Source organism: Heterocephalus glaber, unplaced genomic scaffold (genome assembly GCF_053883595.1).
Source record: "Heterocephalus glaber isolate CG9 unplaced genomic scaffold, H.glaber_assembly_v1.0 deba00001504, whole genome shotgun sequence".
Classification (NCBI taxonomy): Eukaryota; Metazoa; Chordata; class Mammalia; order Rodentia; family Bathyergidae; genus Heterocephalus; species Heterocephalus glaber.
In genome coordinates, this window is record NW_028258324.1 from 74,144,871 (window position 1) to 74,170,950 (window position 26,080).

At 39.5% G+C, this 26,080-nt stretch overlaps 1 protein-coding gene and 1 pseudogene across 3 annotated transcripts in view; both read right to left on the reverse strand.

The window, feature by feature from the left end:
* Topaz1 (testis and ovary specific TOPAZ 1) overlaps positions 1-26,080 on the reverse strand; it is a 72,821-nt gene that overhangs the window by 3,831 nt on the left and 42,910 nt on the right. For all 3 annotated transcript variants that reach the window (XM_021257352.2, XM_021257356.2, XM_021257371.2), the window contains 9 exons: positions 22,515-22,666; positions 22,230-22,322; positions 19,099-19,214; positions 12,621-12,687; positions 11,236-11,410; positions 10,331-10,431; positions 7,883-8,048; positions 4,540-4,704; positions 2,678-2,881 (listed from right to left, as the gene is read on the reverse strand). In XM_021257352.2, coding sequence (XP_021113011.1) covers positions 2,678-2,881; positions 4,540-4,704; positions 7,883-8,048; positions 10,331-10,431; positions 11,236-11,410; positions 12,621-12,687; positions 19,099-19,214; positions 22,230-22,322; positions 22,515-22,666 — 1,239 coding nt within the window. The remainder of the gene's footprint in view (positions 1-2,677; positions 2,882-4,539; positions 4,705-7,882; positions 8,049-10,330; positions 10,432-11,235; positions 11,411-12,620; positions 12,688-19,098; positions 19,215-22,229; positions 22,323-22,514; positions 22,667-26,080) is intronic.
* LOC110349091 (protein-L-histidine N-pros-methyltransferase pseudogene) lies at positions 4,716-7,177 on the reverse strand (annotated as a pseudogene).

Sequence of the window (26,080 nt, forward strand, 5' to 3'; positions counted from 1 at the left end):
ATTTAAAAAACTCTGAAAAAGATTTTTGAGTTTCATGCTGGGAAATTCCCATTTATTTCAAGCCATAGTAAATATACCATAATTTCAGAATAATTCAACAGATTAGCTAATTAAGCTTTGTTTTAATGGAATTTGGTCTAACATCAACTTTGAAATATTTATAATATATTATCTATTTAGCTGTCCCATAATTACAGTATTTTCAAGTGTACTGATTTCTAGTGCCATTCATGGCTTATGTGGTACTTAAAGTTCCGACTGCATGTTTGGCAGTGTGCTAAGCACTCAGGTTAAATATATTTCCCCACTGCAGTGTTCACAACACGATGGCTATGCTCGCCAATTCACATCCTAAAACTCTCACTTTTCAAGAGAAGAGATCGTTAAACTGTTTAGATGCTTTTTAGGAGTACTAAATAGGGGAAAATCTCTTTAAAACTCCTAGGACATCAAACTGTATGCAGGAAATGCTATAGTGTGATATTTTGCCAAAATGAATTTAAATCTGTATGTAAAATATGTTCAAAATGTTCAAAGATTTTCAAGAACTATTTCTACCATGGATGCTAACTACTAATCCTTGGGAACATACCATGTTCTCAGGTATCTGTCTCATTTTAACCTGACAATTTACTACCTCTGAAATGAGGTGGCACTGCTCCCATGTTCTAGGTGTGATTATAAGACATTAAAGAGTTTTTATTGCAAATGTTAAGCCATGTCTCAACATAAATCCAAAGGATGTTTCAGTAATATTTTAAATGTGCGCACTGAGGTGTTTTGAGGACTTCAACGACTATAAATTACTTCACTTGGTTTTATAATTCAGGTACATTTAAAAAAAAAATCAAGAAGACTCTACCCCATCACCTCACTTGCCTAATTCCCAGAAGTTACAATGCATATGAAATAAGGTGTAAGTGTGATTACATAAAAGGAAAAGTGCTAATGCAAAAGGTCCTAAATTATACATAGGCATTAATTGCTTTAGTGTACGGCTAAAAAAAAATCTTTAAAAGTAGTTCTTAGTAGGAATGAAGGATTTAGGGAGAATGAAGAATGACTGGTTATGGGCATGAGGTTACTTTCTGGAATGACGAAGATATTCTAAAATTGACTGTGGTGCTGATTATACAACTCGGTAAATACCCTAAAACCATTGTATGATTTTTTTTTTTTGGTACCGGGGAACGAACTCAGAACCTTGCGCTTGTGAGGTAGGCGGTGGAACCACTGAGCTAAATCCCTGGCCCCCATTGTATGATTTAAATGGTGAACTGTCTGGTATTTGAAAAAATATCCCATTGAAGCTGTTAATAAACTGTTTAGCTGCTTTAATGCAAAATTTTATTTCAAACTATATATATTTATAGAAAAGTCATTTACAGCTTTTTCAGGTTTATACTTTGTTCAGACAGCATATAAATACTTCTGATGGCTTTTCATCCTTATTTCACCATTATTTCAAAAGTAACCTTCCCATAACTTCAATCCTAAACACTAAAATCAGAAGCACAGCAAATACACAAAGCACAGCAAATATGGGTGTGGCTACAGTAGCCTGTAGGAAAGCAGGATATAGAGCCAAGATATACACATGACTGAAAGCAGGTGCTGTGAACACAATTCTAACTTTCTTCTAAATGTTTTCCCTCCACCCTTGGCCCCCTGTATCGGGGAATCGAACTCAGGACCTTGCACTTGCGAGGCAGGTGCGGCACCACTGAGTTAAATCCCTGGCATTCCTCATCTTCTTTTAAAAAATTCTTTCAAAAAATTTTTTAATATACTTTATGTAGTAACCCAGCACATACATATGTTACTGAAATGAAAGTCCTACCAATACTTAACTTTACTACTGGCAATGTACCCTAATGCTTTCTTCCCATTTCATTGTGGGGGTAATGTTGCCGCCTGCTAAAGTGACCCTAACGGCAGCTTGAGAAACACGTCCTGCTCAGGCAGAGACGGCTCGGACACTTGACACATTTGGCTCAGGAAGACACCATGGACACACGTTTGTTGTATGCACAACTGTAACAGGAATGGAAATTTAAGACAAATTATGCCTGAAGGTGGAAAAAGTTCTATTCTAGATCTAGATTCTACATGGAATTACTTTTGAATTAAAATACCTTTGAGGAGGCTGAGACCAGAGAAAACACTGGTTTTCTAGGCTCGCTTGTTAGAGAGGAACAGCTGTGAACTGACTGAGGCAGTCCCAGCAGCCGCGTAAAACACTGCCGAGTCCCATCTGCTGCCTTGACAGGCATCGCAGGGTCTCCACAGTGCCTGCCATGGCTATTCTAAGTTGCAAGGACCCAGGATACAGCAGGGGAAATAAAATGTGTGGATACTCTTTAAACCTCACTCTGCTCAACTGTTTAACTCCTACATTATTTATAAGATGTCAAAATGGTCCAAATTCTATCATTTATTTCCTTTGCTTCCCCTCTAGCAGATATGCTAATGTGCAAAGAAATAAAGATACAATAATTGGAAACAGAAGAGAAATAAGCTTTAAAAGCACAGATCTGTTCAGACCACAGTCTCTGAATACGTATCAACTGCTATTTTCTCATATTTTAAAATGTGGTCTTAAATAATAGATGGACCCCGAATTAGAAAATAAAACTAAAAATGATTATCAAATTCAAAATTTTTAAATGGAACTCACTTTTGTAGTGGGTTCTGGCTTTGAGCCATAAGCAACTCCTTCCTAAAGAAGTTATTAATCTTCTCAGAAAGGAAAAATCAATAGGGATCTTCCTGGAAACCATGAATTCAGCCACCGAGGATGACATGCCAAGACTGTTGCTTTCTATGCAGGCATCTAAGAGCTTATTAAAAAGCAAGCTATGCTGTGAGACCTCCACAGTTTCTGAAATGAAAAGAATTGGTAAATCAGATCGACTTCATCTCGGTCTCTCAGACTTCTTACTCCCTTTTCCCTTGGCCCTTTCTTACCCACTGTAGGAGTCACAGTCATTAAACTGCAATCGTCCTACAGATATTCCAAGTAAGAAACAGAAAAGCATGAGACAAAATCAACAGTGCTTACTTTCTCTATGATGTGGAATGTGAAAAGCAGCCCAACCAAGATTTCTGAGGCTGCATGAGCACCTCTGCATTCAGTCCCCACAAGACTGTACCTGCAGTATCTATAATAGCATCACCATTCTGTTTTTGAAACTACAGCTCAGACCTCGGATTTCTATTTCCTGTGACTAAAAGTACATCAATCCCCAATAAGTATCGACTCTCAGACTAAATACTCTTTAATGGGTATTTTGATTCCTTTTGTTATTCTTAGAGGAAAGAAAAGTTGCATCTCAGAGACTTCCAACTCTATTCTGTTGGGTCTATCATCTGGACTCTAGGGCTTTATCACTTTAGGATCTTTTAGTGGTGCAGGCCTCAACAGGAAATTGATCCTTTACACTTTTAGCATCAAACGCTCTCACTAGAGGAGCTTGCCTAAAACACCAAGTTTGTTGCATCACTCCCTAGCTTCAGACTCTAGGAATCCCTTGACATTGAAGAAAGCTCTTTTAATTTGCCGTTCTTAGGGTCTTCCAAACTCTGGCCCAACTACTGTCTGTGTGGCCTCCCTCTGACTACTTTATCAACAACACAGTTGTCCATTAAGGGGCTCGACACAGCAGCCATTGTGCCAGGTGAAGATAGAATATCACTTAAAGGAGCTCCCCATCTAGAGGGGGAAAGAGATAACGACACCACAACCCAGCAGCTCCGTGGAGCACATGGAAAAATGAAGAGCTGTGGAGGGTGTGACAAAGGCGCTGACGGGAGGCAAACCTTGCAGGGCTCCCAGTGAGGCACACGTGCCAGGCTGTCGCCGCTGCTGCCCTCAGCTAACACTCCCGTCTTCCCTGGGGGCCGTCATACAGCTCACCCTGACCCAAAGCTTTCACCAGGATTCCCTCTGCCTGGCCACCCAAGGTCTGAGCTTCCGCCTGGGAGAGTTTTAGCTGCCACTGCCTGTGGAGGAAGTTCTTTCTTTGAACTGCTTGCATTTATTCCAAGTTTATTCATGTTCCAAAATAATGTAAACTAAGTTCTGTATTTAGTGATAGGAAAAAAAGGTATTCTTCATTATTCTTTTTTTTTTTTGATACCAGGGATCGAACTCGGGACCTTGCGCTTTTGAGGCAGGTGCCAGAACCACTGAGCTAAATCCCCGGCCCTGTCTTCATTATTCTGATGCAATTAATTCTTTAAGATGCAAAGCTTGCTGGGGACATGTAAGCACACTGCAGATGACACAAGTAGAGAAAGAGGAAAGATGAATATGTTCTTGTTAGGAACTGCTGACAAACAATCCAGAGATAAGCATCTCAGATTTTTTTACACCATCAGGAAAGTATATCTGATCTTCAGAGAACACATTTTATAGAAAATGACTTCATTAAAAATATGCTAGAGAACCCAACCAAAACAGGTGGAAAACAGTTTCTTATTAACAGTTAAACACCAGATGCTCAAAAGATAATTAGGTTAGATTTTTAAAAGACATACCTTGAGAATTTTGAAAACCTGGTAGGTTCTGTAAAACTTCAAATGTCTGTCTGTAAAGGCTCTTGGGTAAGATTTCATGTGCAATTGTACAGAGCAAATTATGTCGATTAAGCACATCCAGTCTATCACAAGGCCAAAGTGGCGTACTGATTATCCATTCTGATTCTTCCAAAAAAAAGAAAAGGAATACTTTATACTTTGAAAAATATACTTACCAGTATAATCGCAAGTATTTAAAAATACCTTTTGGAGAATGTGGCAAAACGTGAATGTGTTCAAAACTTAAATGAGTTCAGCATTATTAGAAACAACTTATGTAGAGATGGTCCTCATCCTAAGTGGATAAAAGCTAACAGTCACTTTCTTATATTTTTATTAATTCTTCATTCTTCTAAAAGTTATTAATTCTAAAGGTTTTATATGACAAAAATATTTAGGTTATAATGAATACCCTAATATAAAATATTACTTGTGTGCACAGGTTCAACAATTTTACAACAAAGAATACATAATTCAATGAGTTCTTGGTACTGCTGAGGAACAGCTTTTCTCTCTAGTTTATTTTTAAAACAATTTCTGCTAGGAAACATTTGACAGGCACAGAATATTTAACACATGTAGGTTACAAAACTGTAAGGTTATAGTGCAGAACACTAAGTGGCTAAAATGTTAGAACTGTCAACATTGTATCATTTACCTAATCTACTCATTCACTACTCTGTTTGCGTCTTGGTCTTGGTGTCTTTCTCAACTGCAACAGGCGTAGAAGTAACCCTTTCCTTCCGTGATCTCACCAGCATGGTGAATATAAAAAGTACTGAAGAAAGATCTGATAAGGCCAAGAGTAAGTTTTACAAACCCCCAGGGACGCCTGTGATGTCAGCTGCTCAGGAAGCCAACCTGGGCAACTTAGTGAGGCTCTATCTCAAAATAAAACTTTAAAAGAAGGCTGGGGACATAGCTCAGGAGAGCGCTTGCCTTGCATGTGTGAAGCCCTGGGTTCAGGGCCCATATCCCACCCCCATTCTAGAATAGAATTGGTCAACAAAAGGAAATATCCATTTTAAACTTTTGACAGTTTGCTAAAAAACCCTTAAGACAACCTCTCTGTGAGTGTCCATTTCTCCATACCCTCACAATTACATCACCAAGCTTTGATCTTTGGTAGCCTGGCAGGCTCAGAGCGGTGTTTTGTAATTTTAATGTATATTTTCCTTATTAAGAGTCAGTATTAACCTCACTTAGCACATGTCTGACCCATTGTATTTTCTTTCTAATGAATGGTCTGTTGACTGGAAAAGCTTTTTCAGAACAAACACATTCTCAGGACACCAAACACTTCTGTAGGGCCTTCTTTTGAAAACAAAGTTTTACTTATAAAAATTACTAATGAAATTGTCATTCCGAAAAAGGAATACGGTATTTATAGCTGACAGAATTTAAAAGATAATCTCAAAACTGAATCATCAAAATTAAATGTCACCTCTCACTGCACATGACTCCCACAACTGTCCACACTCTCTAGTCTAAGAAGAGGTTCTTCCAGAGATGTTCAGGCGCAAGAGTCCTGGTACGAGATGTGCTCCAAGCCCTTTTTTTTTTCAACTGCTTCCCTGTTCCCACTTCTTGCCACATCTCTTGTCTCACATAGTGTGTGAGCTCTGGCTTGCATTAATATCTATTTCTGTAGCTTGGTTACTCTTCTACTTAGGAATCCTCCCTGGCTATGCGCTAAGTTTAAGAAAATCTTTTCCACCAAGCTTTTGATGGTGTTGCTTACTCACAACCCCAGTATTCCATAAACCCTCAGTAGTGAACAAATACAAGGGATTATATACTGTGTATATATAATATATATGTACATATTCACGTGTGTAGGACATGGTGTTAGCACATGTGTTTGTGGGTTAGCATAAACTTGGCTTTACTCATGTAAACATCTATCTTCCCACCCAAAGTGAGATTGCTGAGCATTCTTCATTCTCATCGTTCATAACACAGCAGTCCAGCAAATTCAAGCAGCTGATGACCTCATCCTGGAACCCTGTATTCTGCCATTCGTTGATACCAAGCACTTTGTATTTCTTCTGAAGCGGCCGCATCAGTTTCAGAAAGCTCAGTGGCATAGATTTCTTCAAAATGAGGGCTCATGAATTTTGTGACTTCTCCATCTCCAGCACCTAAATCAACAAGTCTATGGGTTTTCCAGTCAGGATTAATTTTAAGTCGTCTCTGAAATTGATCTGCTGGAAACACACACATTGAGCCTCTTCCCAGCACCCACTGATAGATGTTCTAGACATAAACAGGCTAAATACAGATAACAGGAAAGAAGGATTGGATAAACAGCCAGGATGATTTTTCAATGCTATTGTTTGAGATCTGTGTCCCTTGACCAAGGTAAATGAACGAAGACAGCCTGCAGTGACTCACAGAACCTCTCTCTGTTGCACACATACCACTGGTGGGTCTCCTTCCTGCCGTCTGCACACTCGGGCCGCTCGTCATGTTCACGAATGGGGAGCAGGTGAGCGGGATCTGCAGCGTCCACATCCTCCGCGCCAGCCACAAGGACGCCAGGCTCAGGAGCAGCCAGCCCGCCCACAGTCTCATTGGGAGCCGCAGCCGCTGGCTTGGATCACTGCTGGAGTGGGGTGAGGACAGGGCGCCGCTGCCTCCGGCCTTTGCCCCTAACACTTGCCCATCCAGCCCTTCAGGGCCGAGGCTGGGGTTATCTCCCTATTTTTTATGGTTGATCTTTTATTTTGCTCTTTGATTTAGTTATACGTTGAGTTTCTCATGTACGAGAAATCATATGATTTTTAAGTTTGTGCATCTGATTTATTTCACTTAACATTATGGATTCAAGGTGTGTCCATTTTCCTACAAATGACTCAAGTTTATCCTTCTTTATGAGAGAGCAGTGCTCCACTGTGTATAGACACCACATCTTCTTTACCTGTTCATCTGCTGATGGACATTTAGGCTGCTTCCAAGATTTAGCTTTATGAGCTGTGCTGCTATGAACATGGGTGCATGTGTTCCTGTAAATGATGACTTTACCTCTTGGGAAGATACCGAGAAGGAGACTAGCTGTTAAAAGTTCACATTCCCCTTTCAGTTTACACCAAAACAACCTTTTCTATATATGCATTCATTGGGGTTCAATATGAGCTTAGGTAATTATGTAGACAAGAGTTTATAACAAGTTTAACAGATGACTTGATGCTTTTTTTTTGGTACTGGAGATTGAACTCGGGACCTTGTGCTTGCGAGGCAGGTGGCAGCACCACTGAGCTAAACCCCGGGCCCTGACTTGATGCTTTCATATATCAGAACTTACCCCTCAATACCCAAATGGCACCATCTAGGCTTCCACTTTTTAGAAAAATTTCTGCTGCGACGTTCACAATTTGACATCTTGGTGCTAATTTTGCAGGCCCTGTGAGTCCTTTTAAACTTGTAAAATGTATTTTTAACTCATACAGCTTATCCAAGACCTTCCTTCCCTAGAGTGAAAATAAAGAACACTAAGTGGATATCAGCCATCTGCAGTGATGGAGGTAGCTGGCAGCAGCAGGCAGAAGGCAGCGCTTAGTTTAGTCACCACCCTAGACTGAGGTTTCCAGACTGCCCAGGCTCCTCCCTGACTCCACCCTGCCCACCCTGGGAGGGAGGGGAATGGGAGAGGCAGGGTGCTGCCCCCTCCCCACCCTCCTCCAGCATCACCACTGGCCCTTTATCAGCAGTGCTCGCTCAGCAGTTTAGATCCCATGCATCCTTCTTAGTGTTTCCTCTGGCTTAACGTGGAAAACTACTGATTCTAGGCTTTTCCTCTTCTGTTGACCAATCTCAGGTCTGGGAGGGAGGGAGACAGTACAAATGAAGAGGATTTGTTATCAAATTCAGATAAAGAATGATAATGGGGGCCTGGGATTTAGCTCAGTGGTTTTGCCGCCTGCTGCACAAGCGCAAGGACCCGAGTTCGATCCCCGGTACCAAAAAAAAAGAATGAATGACAGTGGTAAAAAAGATAAAATTTTTGCTGAAAATAGGCTTGATTCAATAAGCTATTTCACATAAAGATATCTTTGGCTTAGACATCAGAAATTAGATGTACGTATAATACTATTTTATGCCAGCAGGTGTACTTTTCCTGTAAACAGAGTAAACACTAGTCTTCACAGGCCACCTTTGGTCTACTGCACATTCTTTTTGGTTGTTGTTACTGACTCTTTAGAAATGAAAAAAACATTCATGGCTTGCAGGCTGTAATCCAACAGGCTGCAGGTGTGGTTTGGTTTGTGGGTGTGAGCTTGCAGACCCTTGTTTTTATACTATTTTGGGTCAGGTATTTATTATGATGTCAAAGTACTTTCATAATCTGACTGTATAAATGAGTGCATTTTCAAAGGATACTTTTAATTTCAACAATTTCCTTTTTCTTTCCTGTAGGGCCTTTGGCATACTAAGTGCACACTCTACCACTGAAGTATACCCTCAGGCCACCGTTTTTTTAATGATGTTCAAAAAGGAATAGGCATCATTAAAAATTATACTAAATAAGGTGATAAAAGTAATTTTTCTAAATAAGATAACTAAAATTTTTTAATTAAGACAGAAATTCATCAACCTCCTAAAGTCTTAAGAAATACTAACCAGGCTGCTTGTTGCTTGCTTGCAGCTTGCTGCCTTCTGCCTGCCCTGCTTTGACATGGACTGCTTCTCTGCTGCTATGCCACCCTGCCTTGGAGCCAGCCAGGCATGAACTAAAACCTCTACAAACTGTGAGCCAAAAAACCTTTCCTCCTTAAAATAAAAGTAATATCCAAGTTAAAACATACTCTAAAGTGTCAGCAAAACATCCTGAGTTTTCAAAAAGGGTCTTCTTGTGCGGTAGTCCTCTGATTTCCTTACAGATCCAAGAACAGAATGCTATGGCTCCCCTGAAGCCGGACCTCAAGGGCTGGGATGTGCACATCTCACTCACCAGGCCCACCACAGCAGAGGTGCCAGACCTCCTGGGGGCTTTCTGTACAACTGGGCTAGGGTTTTTAAATTCATAGATTTTATATTTATAGAAGTGACGATGTACTTAAATGTTATCAGACACAGATTCAATGATAAAATTACCCTTTAAGAGGTAGCAAGTAACAAAAGCTACACTTTAACGGCCACCCTCTAGGTAACTCCATTCCTCTGGCACTTCCTCCCTAGTTTAGGCTTTCCTGTCCTCTACTTGGACTTTACTGAGTCCTCTGCTCTGCCTTAGGGAAATCTAAAGAACAGAAACACAGTTATATTGAGTCAGGAGACTACTTCTGTAGTGAGCTATCCTTGAAAAGTCAGACAGCAAGATGTATGGTATACATAGTATCCAAGCAGAGTCTGAGAGGTGCTTTTTCAGGAGTTTTGTTAATTGTGAGAAACATGAGTTCATCTTAAGAAAGGTGTCTTGAACTCTTCCAAAATTACAGTGCTATTGATAGGAGTTGGCAAAATATGTTATGATCTGAAAATTCCTTCAAGTGTGACACCTAGGCAAGCCCCCTAAGTGTTCCCTATAAGGGTTCTAGATTGACCAGCCTCACACCGCCTCCTGTCCACATGTGCTTAGTACACAATTTTATAATTCACTCTTCAGCCTGGCTCTCATCCTATTGCCTGGAATGATTATTAGCAAGTTCCTCATTTGCAAAGTTAACCTATGTTCTGTTTGTAAGTTTTAAAGTAACACTAAACCAAGCCAAAACCAAAACCAAACCAAACCCAAAAAACCTTAATGAAGTACCTTGGACCACTGCAACAGCTTGTGATAGAAGTATATAGCACTGATTCCGATTCTTCCCAGCAAAGTTTTATCTACTTCACTATTCTGTGGATCTTCGTTAACTGAAAAACAGCAGGCGTATGGAAGAAAATGAAATGAACAGTCAAAATGGTAGAAAAGGCCAACTAACATGGGATTATTGGCCAGTTGTTCCCCTCCTTCCTCCCTGGAACCGGGGATCAAACTCAAGACCTTGCATTTGCGAGGCAGGTGTGGGGCCACGGGGCTAAATCTCAGACCCTAACATATGATTTTCAGTGTAGTACTACCACAAGGACAGCAAACTATGTGCCAGCAAACTCTGACCCCAGGGGCCAAACCGAGGCTGCAGCCTGTTTTTGTACATACTGTGAGGTAAAAATGGCTTTTATTTTTAAAAGGTCATTTAAACAGTAGAGAAAAATATGTGATAGAGACTGTATGTGTATATGCAGAGCCTAAAACATTTACTAGCTGGCCTTTTACAAAGTTTGCTGAACCCTTTTGAGAAAGACTGTGCAGTGGAAAGCTCACTTTAAACAATCTTAAAACTACATGAATTGTATTGACTTGTAATAGTGAAAACGGCAGCAACTGTAGTGATTCAAACATTCAGGTGCTCCTGTATAATCTGGCAGCAATAGCTTTACCAATCTCAATGAAAAGAAAGATGAGAATATGAAATATTTAATACTAAGACACCAACTCTTGCCTTTTTAATCATTACAATCCAATTTAATAAGTAGATGGTAAGATTCATAAGGAGGAAGAACATCTGAAACCTGCAACATTAATTTATCCTCAAATAGAAACTGTAGAGCTTTCCATTCCTGTTACTCTGTGACTTCCAAATACATAATACTCAGTTCAAAATAGTGACATTTTACCTGTCTCAGCAAATTCACAGAAAGGAACAGCTGGGTTTTCTTCTTTATAGTCTTTTGTGAGTGTTTCAGCAATACAAGCGCAAAATATTTGGAAATCTGCAAACTTTTCACAGGCCATTTTAACATTAATGTATAAATTTCCCAATTTGGTCCAGTCACCTTTTTCTTTACAATTCTATAAAAAATTATGAAAAAAGAAAAAAGATTAAAAAGGAGAATTGTTATTTATGCAAACATATCTATGGGCCAGGCACACGGAGGCATTAAATACACAGAGATTAATAAAAGTCTCTGCACATCTTACAGACTCACTGACAAGTGTCTTGTCAATAACAGTGCTGAACTTCACCTTTGCGATTACCACAAAGCCTCTATGACTATGTCCAGACAGACGTGTACATCTGTCTAAACAGAATATGCTTAATGACACCACTCCCAACCCAAACTCAACAGGGAAGGCAGAGTTTACAGAAGGCAGGGTGACGAGCAGCATGATATGCACTGGCTCCATGGCAATGAGTTATTTTATTACTTTTAGAGACTGCCTTTACTGTTATGACTTGGGGCCCACATATCATTTTGGACATTACCTTTCTACAGAAGAGGCTACAAAGAGATGTCAGTAAACTATCTTCCTAATGTTTTCTATTATAGCTGAGAAATAATTTTCCATACCAACTAAAAACCTGGAGGATAAAAAGATTAAAACTAAACCAGATGTGTCCAACCTGTAACCCATAGGTTGGGCATGTCTGTTTCACAAGAAAAAATTTAAAACCTTTTGTTACGTATGTAGATTAGTTGTACTACAGATATGGCCCAAGATAATTCCTCGTGACTCAACACACAGCCCAGGCAAGTCAGGCAAATCTAACCCGCTGGACACAGGCTGTATGTGCCTGGCCCTGGCAATAATTAACAGGAATACAAAACTAGCATAAAATTTAAGTGTGAAAGAACCCTGGATGCCCTCTTGTGGGTTTTTTTTTTTTGGTATATCCCCAGCTACTCTGTTTCTTACTCTCCATTCCTGGAGAGCACAGGGGATCCAGCTTTTCACTCCTGTTTTACAGGAGGGAAGCCACCATGATGAGAATGCCAGCTTTCTTGTGCACTGTCCGAGTCTGCCCAGTTCCAAGAAAACACACTAAACTTCTGGATTAACTTATGTTAAGGTACAATAATAATAATTTTGAAAGTGAGCAATTATTTTTATAATAGTCTAGAACTCTAGAAATTAAAATGTTTGCATTTCAAAATATCAAGTTTAAAAATATCAACTTTCTTTTCACTAAGCATTTTCGTTAACAGCTACATTTCTGAAACTTCTGTCATTACTGATTTTCAGAGAGCCTTGCAACTTATTTATAAGATAAATGACATACCTCTACTTCATTCAAGGCTGAATCTAAATCATGCTTCCAGTTCTTTGTGAACTGCCCCACCTGTAACCTTAAATGATAAAAAGGATTAATTATGCTTGGGTTCACCCCCAGAAAAGTCACCATTGCTCCTAATTGGTGCTATGGTTTACACCAAAGAGATGTGAGAAATCTGAATGCATAAAGCGTGCCATAAAAATTCTTTAGAGCTGACGAAAATAACAACTGTACAGATAGCTTTCCTCCTCAAACCACAGGCAAAAATAAGAAAGCATTCATAGCTATCACTTGCGAATGATGATGGAATAAAAGAAATAAAATACTAAGGAACAGAGCCCAAGAGCACACTGAGAAAATAAAACACCCCAACCAGGGAGTATTTATTTCAGGTAAGCATAATAAGTTCTGTATTAGAAAACCCATCAATATCTTATACAATAGTAACAGATAAAAGAAAAAAATTACAGTTAACTTTAGAAGGATTGAAAAAGTCTTGATAAAAATTCAACAATTCAAAAAAAAAGTAGTATTAATATGTACATGTAACCACTCTCAAGATGACTGTAAACTGCATGAATTGCAAACATGTACTAATAAAAAATTGACTATTAAATGTGTATCCTGCAAAGCATATAAACAGAAAAACAATATAAAATTTTTAGTTTAAAAACGTTCGATAATTCATGACAAAATCACCAATGGATCCTTTCTTAGAAACGATTATATATATATATATTATATATATAATTATATATGTATTATATATATATATGCATGCCTCAAAGTCAAAGGCATATTCATGAGGAAATTCCAGAGACACTTCCGCCAAGATGGGGAACCACACAAGGATGCAACTCTACCACTGCTCAATCTGTGCTAGAGATCTGAGCCAGTGCAGCCAGATAGAGCAAATCTAGACACATTATTGTAGGTAATAAAATTCTATCTGCAGATGCTATGACAGCACACCCAGAAAATGTCAGAGATTCTAGAATGAAACTAATTCAAGTAATAATTTCAGAGTAAAGCAGTAGAATAGAAGACTATACACAAAAGTCAGTCTAAGAAGTACTTAATGGTACAGAAAACTTCACAATAGGACCAAAAATATTAAATATTTATATAAGAAAAATTATAATACACTCCCGAAAAACCTACAAATAAGCCTGAAAAGACATTTCTCGTTCTTGAATAGGTTGACACATTATAAATGTTAATTTTCAAAGTTCATGCATAAACTTAATGCAGTTAAAATAAAAATTATCAACAAGATACTATATGGGGTTAGGAAGTTGGTATTAAATATATGGAAAACGATTCATGTAGGAAGATCCAAAACCAAAAAAAAAACAATGAAAAAGTAAAACTATGAAAGAGGAGTATCCCTATCAAATATTAAAACTATTAAAGCCTCTTCAACTGAAATAGTGTGGTACTAGGGCAGGAATAACCAAGGGTAGAAACAGACCCAAGTACATATGACACTGAGCAGAGTACCTGATGAGGTGGCCTCTCAAATCACTGGAAGGAAGGATGGACTTTTTAAAATGTGGCTGGGAAAATTGGATAGTCATTAAGAAAAGATAAAATTACACGTGTTTCTCACAACATACCTAAGAAGAAACTCCAAAAAGATGAGGAATCTAACTCCAACAATAACATCATGGGAGTAGTTGAAGGAACCGTGAATAATTTCCTCTAAAACCTTGGGGGAGGGAAAATTACAACTTAAAATCCAGAGGCAATAAAAAAAAATGACTCAAAACTGAGGGCAATTGAAAAAAAAAGATTGAAACATTAGGTTGCATACAAACAGAAGTTTTTGCACGGCAAAACCCATCACAATGTCCAAATAAGGGTCAAGATGGAAAGAATTGTAATATATGTATACCACTGACAAAGGCCTAACAACTATTATAAACCTTCAAAGATGAAGAAACCAAGAATCCAAAAGAGGGAGGAAAAAGACAAAACCAGGCAACCCACGCAAAGATGTTAAGGCCCTCAAATGTATGAGAAGAAAAGTTTCAAACTCTTTCTTTCTCCACCCAATACCACACTGTCTTGGTGACTCAGCTATACAGTGTGTCTTAAGTTTAGGCGGAATGAATCCTCTCACTTTATTCTTTTTTTCCAAAAGTTGTTTTAGTTATTCTAGTTCACCTTATATATAAATTTTAGAATAAGCTCTTAATACATACAGAAGTCCTTACTACATTCTGGTAGGAAATATATTAAACCAATGGGATTGGGAGAATTTACATCTTTATTATGGTTAGTCTCCTAACTCATAAACACAGTATGTATCTCCATTTATTTAACCTTTTGGTTTTTTTCACTAGCATTTTGTAGCTTCCAGCACACGAGTTCAGTATGCATTGTTAGATTTTTACTTAGGTATTTCATTTATTTCATAAATAGCATTGTTTTAAATTCTGGTTTTCCCATTCCATTACTAGTGTACAGAAACCTGACTGCTTTCATTTGGTATTTATTCTGCTACCTTGCTATACCCATTTATTAGTTTTAGGACCACTCTTGGTAGAATTCTGGGCATTGAATTTGTTTTGCTCTTATTTCTTGAGTTGGGAGCTTAGAATATTTAGTGCTACAGATTTCCCTCAGAATGTACTGCTTTAACTGTGTCTGCAAAGTTGCGATGTTTCATTTTCACTTTTACTCAGACATAACAAGTTGTTTTCAGACTTTCTTTTCAGCCATATATATAAAATTACTGTATGTTAATTTCTAAGCATTGGGAGATTTTCCATTTATTCTTCATTGTTCTTTTCCAGTTTGATTCAAGTGAGAGAATGTATCTGTATACTTTGAATTCTTTTCATTAATTTTATTGGTACATTTTAGGTATACAATATGCTGACATTCATTATTGGGAACTTGTACTTTTATGTGATATATCGTGGTTCTTATTTTTTTCCCCATTCCCTTGCCCTCCACTCAACCCCTCCATCCCTCCCTATTTACAAAGACTGTTTCCATTTTTTTTTCTTCTCATATTTATTTCTTTACCTTTTTTTTGGTACCAGGTATCAAACTCGGGTCCCTGCACTTCCTTTTCCTTCTTTTAGATTTTTTGAGGTTTGCTTCAGTTTTCAGCATATGGGTCCCTCTGGGGGAATGTCCCGTAGGTGCTTGAAAAGAATGTGCACTCTGTTTTGAGGTGGCAAGTTCCATAAATGTCTATCAGATCCTGTTGACTGATGGTGGCAGTATTTATATCTTGTCATTTCCTAGTATTTCCATCAGGTCCTGAGAGAGGGATGTTGAAGGCCTCCCTCCTCTGTAATGACAGATCTCTTTTTCCTTTCAGTTCTGTTGCTCGGTTCATGTATTCTGAAGCTCTGCTGTCTGGTGTACACACATGTGAGATGACTGTCTTCTGGGTGTACTGGCCATTTTCTCAGTAGGCAGTCTTCCTGTCCCTGGCCATTTTCTTTGCTCTGAAGTCTACTTTATTTGGTATTAATATGAGGCACTCATGCTCTTTTAAAGGCTAATGTGTTATGGTATACTGCTTTCCTCTTTTGGCTTTTAACCTCCTCTACCCTTACTTTGGAGAATTAATTTCCTGCAGAGGGTATATGGTCATGCTTTTACAATCACCCTCCAACTGCTGTCCTGTAAGGGTTGCATTTAGAACATTTTCAGTGACAGTATATCCTGAGTATCACTCTAAATCAGTTCACAGACGGATTTGTCATTCTTCTCCTTTATGGCTATAAAGTACAGGACTCCACTGTATACATATACCATAAGTTATTTATCTAGTGTGGGGGCATTTAGGTTATCCCTCATATTATGCAATTATAAACAATGCTCTAATGAATTATCTTTGGTATAGGGATTTTTGTATCAACACAAGTCTATCAGGGTACATTCCTAGAAATGGGATCACTGGGTCAAAAGATAAACTCATTACAGCAACTACTAAAAAACCCTATACATAGAGAGCTACTAAAAACACTATACAGTAGATAATCCCCATAGGAAGACAAAGAAAGGGGAACAGGAAATAGTAAACAAATGGTAACAGTAAGACTTCTCAGGCCAGGGATGTAGCTCAATAGCACTGTACCTGCCTGGTAAGCACAAGGTCCTGAGTTCAGTCCCTGGTACCAAGACAAAAAACAAACAAACCTCATTTCTCTATCCCAGGAAAGGTTATTGCAAATGGAGTCAGGAAAATTCAAACAAAGTAATATGGAAGGATTTCTTTTCCTTTGGGGCTGGGTCAAGCCCAATCGTGACCCATACCCTTAACTCATGATTATTTCCCTGTCCTCTCAGAACTCTCTTGTCCACAAAACAGGTCATCAATGTTGGGCCCTTGTAAAGAATACTGTATAATCACTCTGCACTGGTAGAGGATACAGGACTGTAGGAACAGCTGTATGGTTGTCATTTTGAAAATTTGAAAATTAAGGTGGTTTATTCCAGTCTTACACCAACAGAGCCTACTCCCAGCCACTGTGTGAAGGGTGGAGGTCTGTGGCTGCCCTGCCGTAAGGACACTGCCGCCCTCCTGACCCTCTGTGAACACTTCCCTATGCCAATCTGACAAGAGACTAAAATCTGCCAGCCACTTGGTCTTCCTGCCACTGGCCAGAATGCAAAAAGTTTTTAGCACATGGCCCAGGGAAAGAATGAACTTAATGGTCAGAATACTGGGTCATTCTACTTAAAATGGATTCTATTCCAGAACTGTAAACTAAATGAACTGTACTTTTCTTACAAAATTTTACTTCCTAGGTAGATCCTCAAATCTATTTAATCCAAGTAAGAGTTCTAATTTTCATAGGAACATAAATAATGTTGGCTACCAGGAGTAAAAAGGAAAAACTGGTGCCTGGAGGGAGGCACGATCCCCAAGAGCTGACTGCACCAAGGTGTGCAGGGCAACCCAGCAAACCCTGCTGGCATTTTCCAGGGCCACCGTCAGACATGGTTCGAACGCTACCACTGCCTACTCTGGCTCTGGCTCTAACTCCTTCATTAAACAGTACTGCTCTTGTCTTTCTTTTGGCCTTGGGACTCTGGGAACCAAGAAAATCTGGGAACTTCTGCGTCAGCAGATAAAGAGGAATGAGACAGACACTTCCGAGAATTCTGAAAGACTTGGGTGGGTCGATGCCATTGGTCTTTATCAAGTCTAATTTCATGTAAAAAGTTACAGTTCAGGGCCAGGGATGTAGCTCAGTGGTTCCATTACCTACCTCGTGAGCACAAGGTCCCGAGTTCCATCCCGGTACAAAAAAAAAGTTATGGTTCACTGAGATACATAGAAAAAAATATACAAATTATAAGTTATACTTTGGTAAAAAAAAAATGTATATTATCAGAGATTAAAAAGCAAGGGCCTCTGGAAGCCTATGGCTAAACAGAGAAAGAATGAATGGAGAGGCTCTAGGCTGGGACATGGAATGTGTGCTGCAGCCTCAGTTGCAGGGAGCAGTGTTCAGAGGCTGTGGGAACCGGCTGGATCACGAGGGCTCTGACCTTGCCAAATGCACAATGGGATCTGGGAATGAAAGGCTCGGGAGGTGGAGCCTACCAGCAGGAAGGGGGTCAGTGGGGCGTGTCTGTAAAGGGCACATCCCTTCCCCAGCCCCTTCTGTGCCTGCTCTACACTTCCTGGTCAGCATGAGGTGCTGTTTGCTCCACTGGGTGTTCCCTGCCATTATGTTCTGCGCCTCAGCACAGGCACAGGAACAGCAGGACCGAGGACCATGGACTGAAAGCTCTGAAATCATGTGCCAAAGTAAACCTTTCCTTCTGTAACTTGGTTTTCTCAGGCATTTTATGACAGCAACAGAAAAAAACACAAGAGGCATTAAGACATTTTATTAAATTAACATAAGATGTGCATGCAAAAGAAAAAGTTCTTTTGTACAGTGGATCCTCAAGTTATGACCAGCCTGACATATAAACAGCTTGGATTATAACAGGAATTTGTTTTAACTTATGACCAAGGTCTTGAGTTATGACCCAAATGCCAGCCACTTGTGCTTCCAGATGGTCTCAGATACAGATTTAACTCCTAAAGAGCTCTGGAAGGAACAGGACAGCATCCTCTCCTGTGTGGGCTTCACTGAGAAATCCTGGGCCAGTGTCTCTCTAAGGACACTGAGATCTGCCTGTGCACAGGAGAGAGACTTTGGAGGCTGTGTAAAGGAGCCTTCACCTCCACTTTCACTGACCAACCTGAGTTCCAGCCAGCCCTCGGGAACGAAGTGAGTTTGTAAGTCAGGGGTCCACTGTACTGCACATGCCAGGTGCTGGGGTAAAGTAAGGTACTGAGGGGTGCGGTGAGGCTGAGCAGAGGCAGTCGACTGGACTGAGAGCTGGGAGGGCTCATGACAGCCGCTACACAGATGTCCAGTCAAAGCCCTCTGCCTTCAGCCTGTACAAGTCCCTGCCAGAGTACACGTATTCTAGCCTTAGTTGCAATGATTTTTCTCACCTGGTTTTGATTTCCAAAATTGCAGCTATTTCTTGTTTGGAAGCCTGCAGTTGGCATAAAAGCTTAACAATATAGTTAAAGTGTTCTGGGTCAAGCATCATCCCGGCTTCAACAAGCTGCACAAAAGAAAAAAGTAGTTACTAGACACTGCGGAAGAGCTGAGAAGCCAATGTGTGTGAACAACCAAACTGATCCAAGAGCTGACGCATGTCAACGGGGGAATTTAAAAAGTTCTGAGCATATTTTTTTTTTTGGTACCGGGGATCAAACTCAGGACCTTGTGCTTTTGAGGCAGGAGCTGGAACCACTGAGCTAAATCCCCAGCCCTTCTGAGCCTATTTTCTTCAATGTTTGACAACCACAAAGACACCTTAAGAATTTAAAATAAAAATAATGATTTCTGAGTGTAAAAAAACGTAATTTTCCTCCTGTTGAAGTTAGCGAGCACACTCTACCACCTGTCTCTCTTAAGTGGTGCTCAGGCAATCTTTCAGTACAGGCTGACTGTAACCTTCCTGAAAAGTATTCTTTTCATGCTTCAGCTAAGGCTGTGGCCAGAGAACATCATGATAACCCAGGGCTGACTTCCTGCCCACATGTAATAAGTACAGCACTTCATGTAAAAAATCAATTCAAAAGCTTTCCCTTCGTTCACCTTGGCCTCACTCCCTACCTTCTTCGTGAACCTCAGCCCTACTGGCGAGAGTAACGGAGTATCTGAACAGAATGAAGGCAGGGCAGGCCTCCTCTGACAGATCTTCCGGGACATGACGTTATCCCCAGGAAGGCAGGAACACACAGGCTGCAGGTTGTGTGTCCCCCCCACCCGTCATTTAGAAATTATTTAAGTATCAGACCTTTTTTTGAATGTTTGGGTGAACTGTGCTTTATCTCTTCAGTCTAGATTCGAGACGAGTACCAGGAAATAAGAATTTGGGGTAGGGCAGCCAAACAATAACAGGGGAGAGTAAAAGAGAAGCTACCTATCCCAAGGGATAATCTATTTTTATACGAGAAGCTGTACATCTGTTATTAGAACTGTTTTGGGGTGAGGGGCACTGGGGATTGAACCTAGGGCCTCCACACTAGGCTACAACCCTAGCCATTTTAAATTCTGAGGCAGGGTCTCACTGAGTTGCCAAGTTGCCCAGGCTAGGCTTGAACTTGCCATCCTCTGGCGTCAGCATTCCAGAGTGCTGGGATACAAGCATGCGCCACCACACCTGGACAAGTGTTAGAACTTCTAATTGAGGTGTATTTTGAGGCAGAATTCCTTTTAGTGAATACTAGCAAGTAGTTGCTGAGATATTTCCCCTTACCACAAATTTGGTGACAACTATTAAATGCGTTATAGAAACCATACTCTGAGCCATATGATTATACAGTGTAACCTGAAAATAGTTTTGGTGAAAAACACTGTTTTAAGTTTGTTCAACACATAAGGCTCTAATCCTTAAACAATTTTATATCAGCTCCTTTGGACTTAAGTTTTAGAAAATATATGCTCAATTTTATTATATAAAAGTAAAACTCTCCTCAATCTACTGATCTACTCAAAACAAAACAAAAAACAAAACAAAACAAAACAAAACAAAACAATACAGCTTCTCTCCTAAACCCACTAACCTACTTCTACCTTAACAGTTTTCCGAACTTGGTGACATAATGGACTAAGCCCCATGATTATTCACTGTTCTGCTCTAGTGTTTGAAAGCACTCCGGCTGCTCCATCTGCATTCACTGACCACACAGTGATTTCTGACTCTTCCAGCTGGACAGCGCCAACTATAAGCAAGCCTCCAAAAGTGATTACAGATACACTTAACGAAGATTTTGGAGCAGTGTTAAAAGGCACAAGATAAACGCAAACGTCTTCTTGACAAACTAGCAGTATAAAGCAGGATCTCTTTCCTCAATATTTGTTACGTAGATGGGGTATGGTACACTGTTCAAGGAGGAGGAGAAGGAAGAGGAGGAGGAGGAGATCTAACTCCACGATGGTAATATACCTTGTCATCACTGAACCCTGAAATTCTCTCAACAGGGAAGTTGGCATTGACATTAAACAACTTTTAGAAATGACAGCTCATATTAACCAAGCAAAAATGACAATCACTGTCTTTGTTAGATATTCTCCATTAAAGGTAATTTTATTTGGACAGTAACTGGGAAACATTTTGCAGAAAGCCAAGTCATTCAGTATCAGACAATTTACAAGATTCCTATGAGGTTTTCTTTTTCTATTTGCTTTTGCAGTGTTAGGGACTGAACCCAGGCCTCTGAGCATGCAAGGCACATGCTCTGCACTGAGCCACACTTTCAACCCTCTCACGTGGGTTTTCAACAACTACCTCAGGCGCTAATTAACTTCTGACTTAAATATTTCCAGACAAGACATTCTGCCAAGTCTGATAGTGTGGAACTACACATATTCACTTAAATATCTACTCATGCCAGAGGGGTTGTGTGTTTTATGAAAGAAAATTGGGGGTTTTCTTACGTCAGGCCTATTCTGAAGTAGATGGCTGTGTAGTATCAAATACTAGGATGCAGTCAACAAAAGTTAAAATATTTGTATGAGAGCCATAAAAATTCTTATTTCTCTTTTTGTTTAGTCCCAAATTTAAAATAAATTTCCAGTTACCATGTTTCTATTTTGTTTTGGTCACAATTTTCTTACAGAGCCCCCTCCGCCCCTCCCCGTACCAGGGATTGAATTCAGGACCTTGCGCTTGCCAGGCAGGTGCTGCTGAGCTAATCCCCACGCCCACAATTTTCTATTTATATTCTAATTTGCTTTTGTTATAAATGACCTCACATTGTTTAGAGAAAGAATTTTCTTTATAGTCAAGGAGTAGAGATGAAGACATTTTACAAATCAAAAAGCAGTCACCTGGGATGCTTAGAACTACTCACTGACATCCAGGATACAAATATTGATCTGTAGTTTTTTTTTTTTTTTTGGTACTGGGGATCGAACTCAGGTCCTTATGCTGGGGAGGCAGGTGGCAGAATCACTGAGCTAATCCCCGGCCCCCTTCCAGGATACAAATAAAAGGCAGATTAAGGGCAAAGGTGCAAATAATTACTTTCTTGGTTATTCAAATTAGAAAATGAAAGATAAATCGTACCTTACAAAAGATATCAATTAAAGGAGGCACAGCATTCCTTAATTTCATAGTTGCCACGTGCTCAAATATTTTCAGTAATATTTTTAGAGCAGGCTGAATAAAACAAAAAAGTTACACTCATTTTCATGTTTTTTCAGTACACATTAAGTTTCTCAAATTCATTTATGCTGAAAAACACAAGTTTTCTCTAGGAAGTATTTAACAAATTTTACTGCTAACTTCAAAAACTATAACAAAGAAATTAATTTAAAATATTTTTTAAAGTAACAGTCTCAGGCTACTTACCAGCATTTTAATCATTATGGTGAGGTTCACTACCTGAAATACTTCTTTCAATAAACAGTACTTCAGTAGAGAAAGCAGGAGCTCATTGAGTACTTGTAAATCAAAATGTATCCCGGGAGGAAACTTTCTATAGTACTCCATAAATATGTTTACTGAAAGAGAAAAAATAGTCATTTGTTGCTTTTAAGATACCCACTTTTTCTGCATTTAAAGATAGTTCTAAATTCATCTTCTTGAAAGGCAGATTGCCAGTACCAGAAATACTTGATGAAAATGAAAGGAACAGTCAAAATGGAAGTAACATTTGAAGGCAACCAAGTACATTCAGCACTCGGAGTGGGTGCCAACTCAGACGCCATCCACGAAAGGTCAGTCCAAGCTGCCACACACCTGGTCCCAAGGCGAGCTCGGGAGCCCAGGTCCCGGGGAGGCCTGGGCCTTGGACGTGGCCTGGCTGTGTCTGCGAACCCGTGTAAGCTGATGACGGGTGCAGACTACTGTGACATGTACCTAATTTTTGTCTCAACTCTACCAATGCACCGACTCTGGGATATTTTTAATTCCCATTTATGATTATGGATATTCTACTGAAAATATAATACTCATTAATTTTTGAAAAAGTTTAAAAAATATTTTCTGTCCAATTCCTTAATCGATTTTCCACACAACACTTAAAGACTATTTTTAACTTTTTTGCATTAATTTTACTACGGTTCATTGGGAACCAGGTGTGGTGGCCCATGCCCAGACCACTAGCACTCTGGAGCCTGGGGCAGGAGGACACTTGAGCTCAAGACCAGCCTGGGTGCCAGCGACCCCATCTCACAAAAAACAAAAAATAAGACCTAAAATTAATTTAGGTCACTTCACTGATCATTTTTTCACTTCAGAACTTTCCAGATTAAAATCTGTACACTTTGGCTAAAACTGCCTTAGTAAAAGTTACTTTTGGTTTTCTACTCTCTTTTTTAGACAGGGTCCCACTATGCAGTTTAGGCTGGCCTTGAACTCTTAGTGATCCTCCTGCCTCAGCCTCCCAAGTGTGCAGCACCACACATGGCCATTTTTGGTTTTATTTTTGTGTTAATTATCACTACCAAAAAACGTTTTTCTAACTGAATTACTTGCAAAATTATTACCTAGCTGATGTTGCTTGTAAAAGTCAGTAATAATGACAAAGTTCAGTAGCACAATTGAAAAATTAATATTAAAATTACAGTACTTTTAAACAACTTTAATAATATGGTATAATATTTGACATTGCTAGAAACCTGCTGTATATGCTACATCTATGGGCACAGAGAGATAAATCTTGTTCCTTTTTTGGGGGGGGCTGCGTTTACATAATAAATCTGTCTTAGAAGCAGAAATTCAGAGGATGTTATTATAATTAGTTAAACTAGAACTTCAGCTATTTAAAAAAAAGACTAGTTAAAAATAATCTATGTTTATGTGTAATTGGCCACTAATTTCTATGTGGCCAGCCTTTTTGCCATTATTATTTAAAAAATTTTAGGGCCGGGGATTTAGCTCAGTGGTTTTGCCGCCTGCTGCACAAGCGCAAGGACCTGAGTTCGATCCCTGGTACCAAAACAACAAAAAAAAATTTAGTGTAACTTAAAAAAATGATTCTCCCTGTAAAACTATTGGTGACAAGGGTTTAAGCCTTTAATTAAACTTTTTTTTTTGGTTCCAGGGATCAAACTCAGGACCTTGTGCTTACCAGGCAGCGGTGACACCACTGAGCTACATCCCCAGCCCAGCATTTAATAATTTTTGAAACGACCTGCTACTTTGCTTTTAAAAAGATTCTGCAGATTGAGAATGTTGCTTCATAATGACCTCACCACAGTCAGGTGGTTTCCCCACTTTTCCAATTAGGACTGCATGTCTGGTGAAGGGGAAGCTGCTGTCTTTCCAGATCTGCTTCCAGTTCTCAAAGCGGAAGCAACGCTCAGGCCACTGTAAATAGCCAACTGGACTCTTTTTATTGTTATAAATTAAAATATTTCTGTGTATTATAAATGGGAAATCTAAAATGTTCCAATGGCTTTTTAAAGTTTAAATTTGTATGATCAAGTTTATATCTTTTGTACTTCCTTTACTTAAAATTATAGAAATTATAGCTTTTCAAAAAAAACTTATGGTTTTCTCCTGAATTGCTATTACGGTATATTGATTCATTTTGGTTTACACTAAACAGTAGTTTTTCCAAATGTTTATAGCCATAAAACTTCTAGGAAGGAAATTTCACACGGAAGTTTAAATATAAAACATATAAAAGCAGACCCATGGCTCTACTCCTAGGTATCTACCCAAAAGAACTGAAAGCAGGGAGTCGGACACTCACACATGGGGGTTATCAGCAACATTACCCACTGACAGCCAAAGGCAGAAACAACCCAAATGTCCCCTAACAGATGGAAAGATAAATGTGATGTACGCATGCAAGGAAATTCTGGGCCTCAGCAAGGAAGGACATTCTGACACATGTCATAACACGGATGAACCTTGGAGACAGGATGCTAAAGAAATAAGCCAGCTGTGAAAGAACTCCACCTACATGAAGGATCTGGAGCAGGCAACAGAGACAGAAAGTCCCTCAGAGGTCATCAGGGGGCTGTGAGGGTCAACGGGAAGTTACTGTTTAATGGGTGTTCCTGCTTGGAGCGATGAAAGAGTTCTGCGAACGGACAGTGGTGATGGTTACACAACACTGTGAGTGTACGTAGTGCCAGAGAAAGATGCTTAAATTTTATGTACGCTCACACACACATGCAGAGTCAAAGAAAAACTGAAAATGCTCTAAATTAAAAGAGGCTAAAGAGACATGACAACCAAATGAGCACTTGATGCGAGGGGAAGGGGAAATGCTATAAGGTAACAGACGGAAACTGAACACAAGCAGATTAGACAAAACCCTGTGCGTGTGTGAAACTGACTGCTATGAATCAACATCCCATGGTCACATGAAAGAATACCCTGTATTTAGGGGTAAAGGACCATGATGAAGGCAACTTACCTTTAAGTGGTAACTGCATTACACACACACACACGTACATGTGGGGGGCACAAAGTAAGTACAAATAATAAGTATGGCATAAGACTATTCTTATTATTTTTACACTTGTGACTTTCTGTAAATTGGAAATTACTTGAAAATAAAAAATTAAAATTCCACTCAGCTTTCTTCTTTTGTGCACCACTGTGGTCCTGAGGCCTCTCCACAGAGCCCAAGCAGTCTTTCTACCCCGCCATCCTGTGGCCTTCGTACCATCTACTGAATGACCCCTCTCTCTGAGCATTCGGTCTGTAAACACTAAGCCCCTGTGTATGTAACCCCAGGTCTGTTCTGAGTTCTCTATTCCATTCAACTGCTGTAAGTTTCTATTTTTATAACAATTTCCATAGGCTTTTTTTTTTTTTTTTTGCAAAGACAGAGTCTCACTATATAGTTTGGCCTGTCCTTGAACTCACTAGGTAGACCAGGCTGGTCTCAAACTCATGGCAACACTCCTGCCTCAGCCTCCCAAGTGCTAGGATTACAAGCCTGTACCGCCACACCT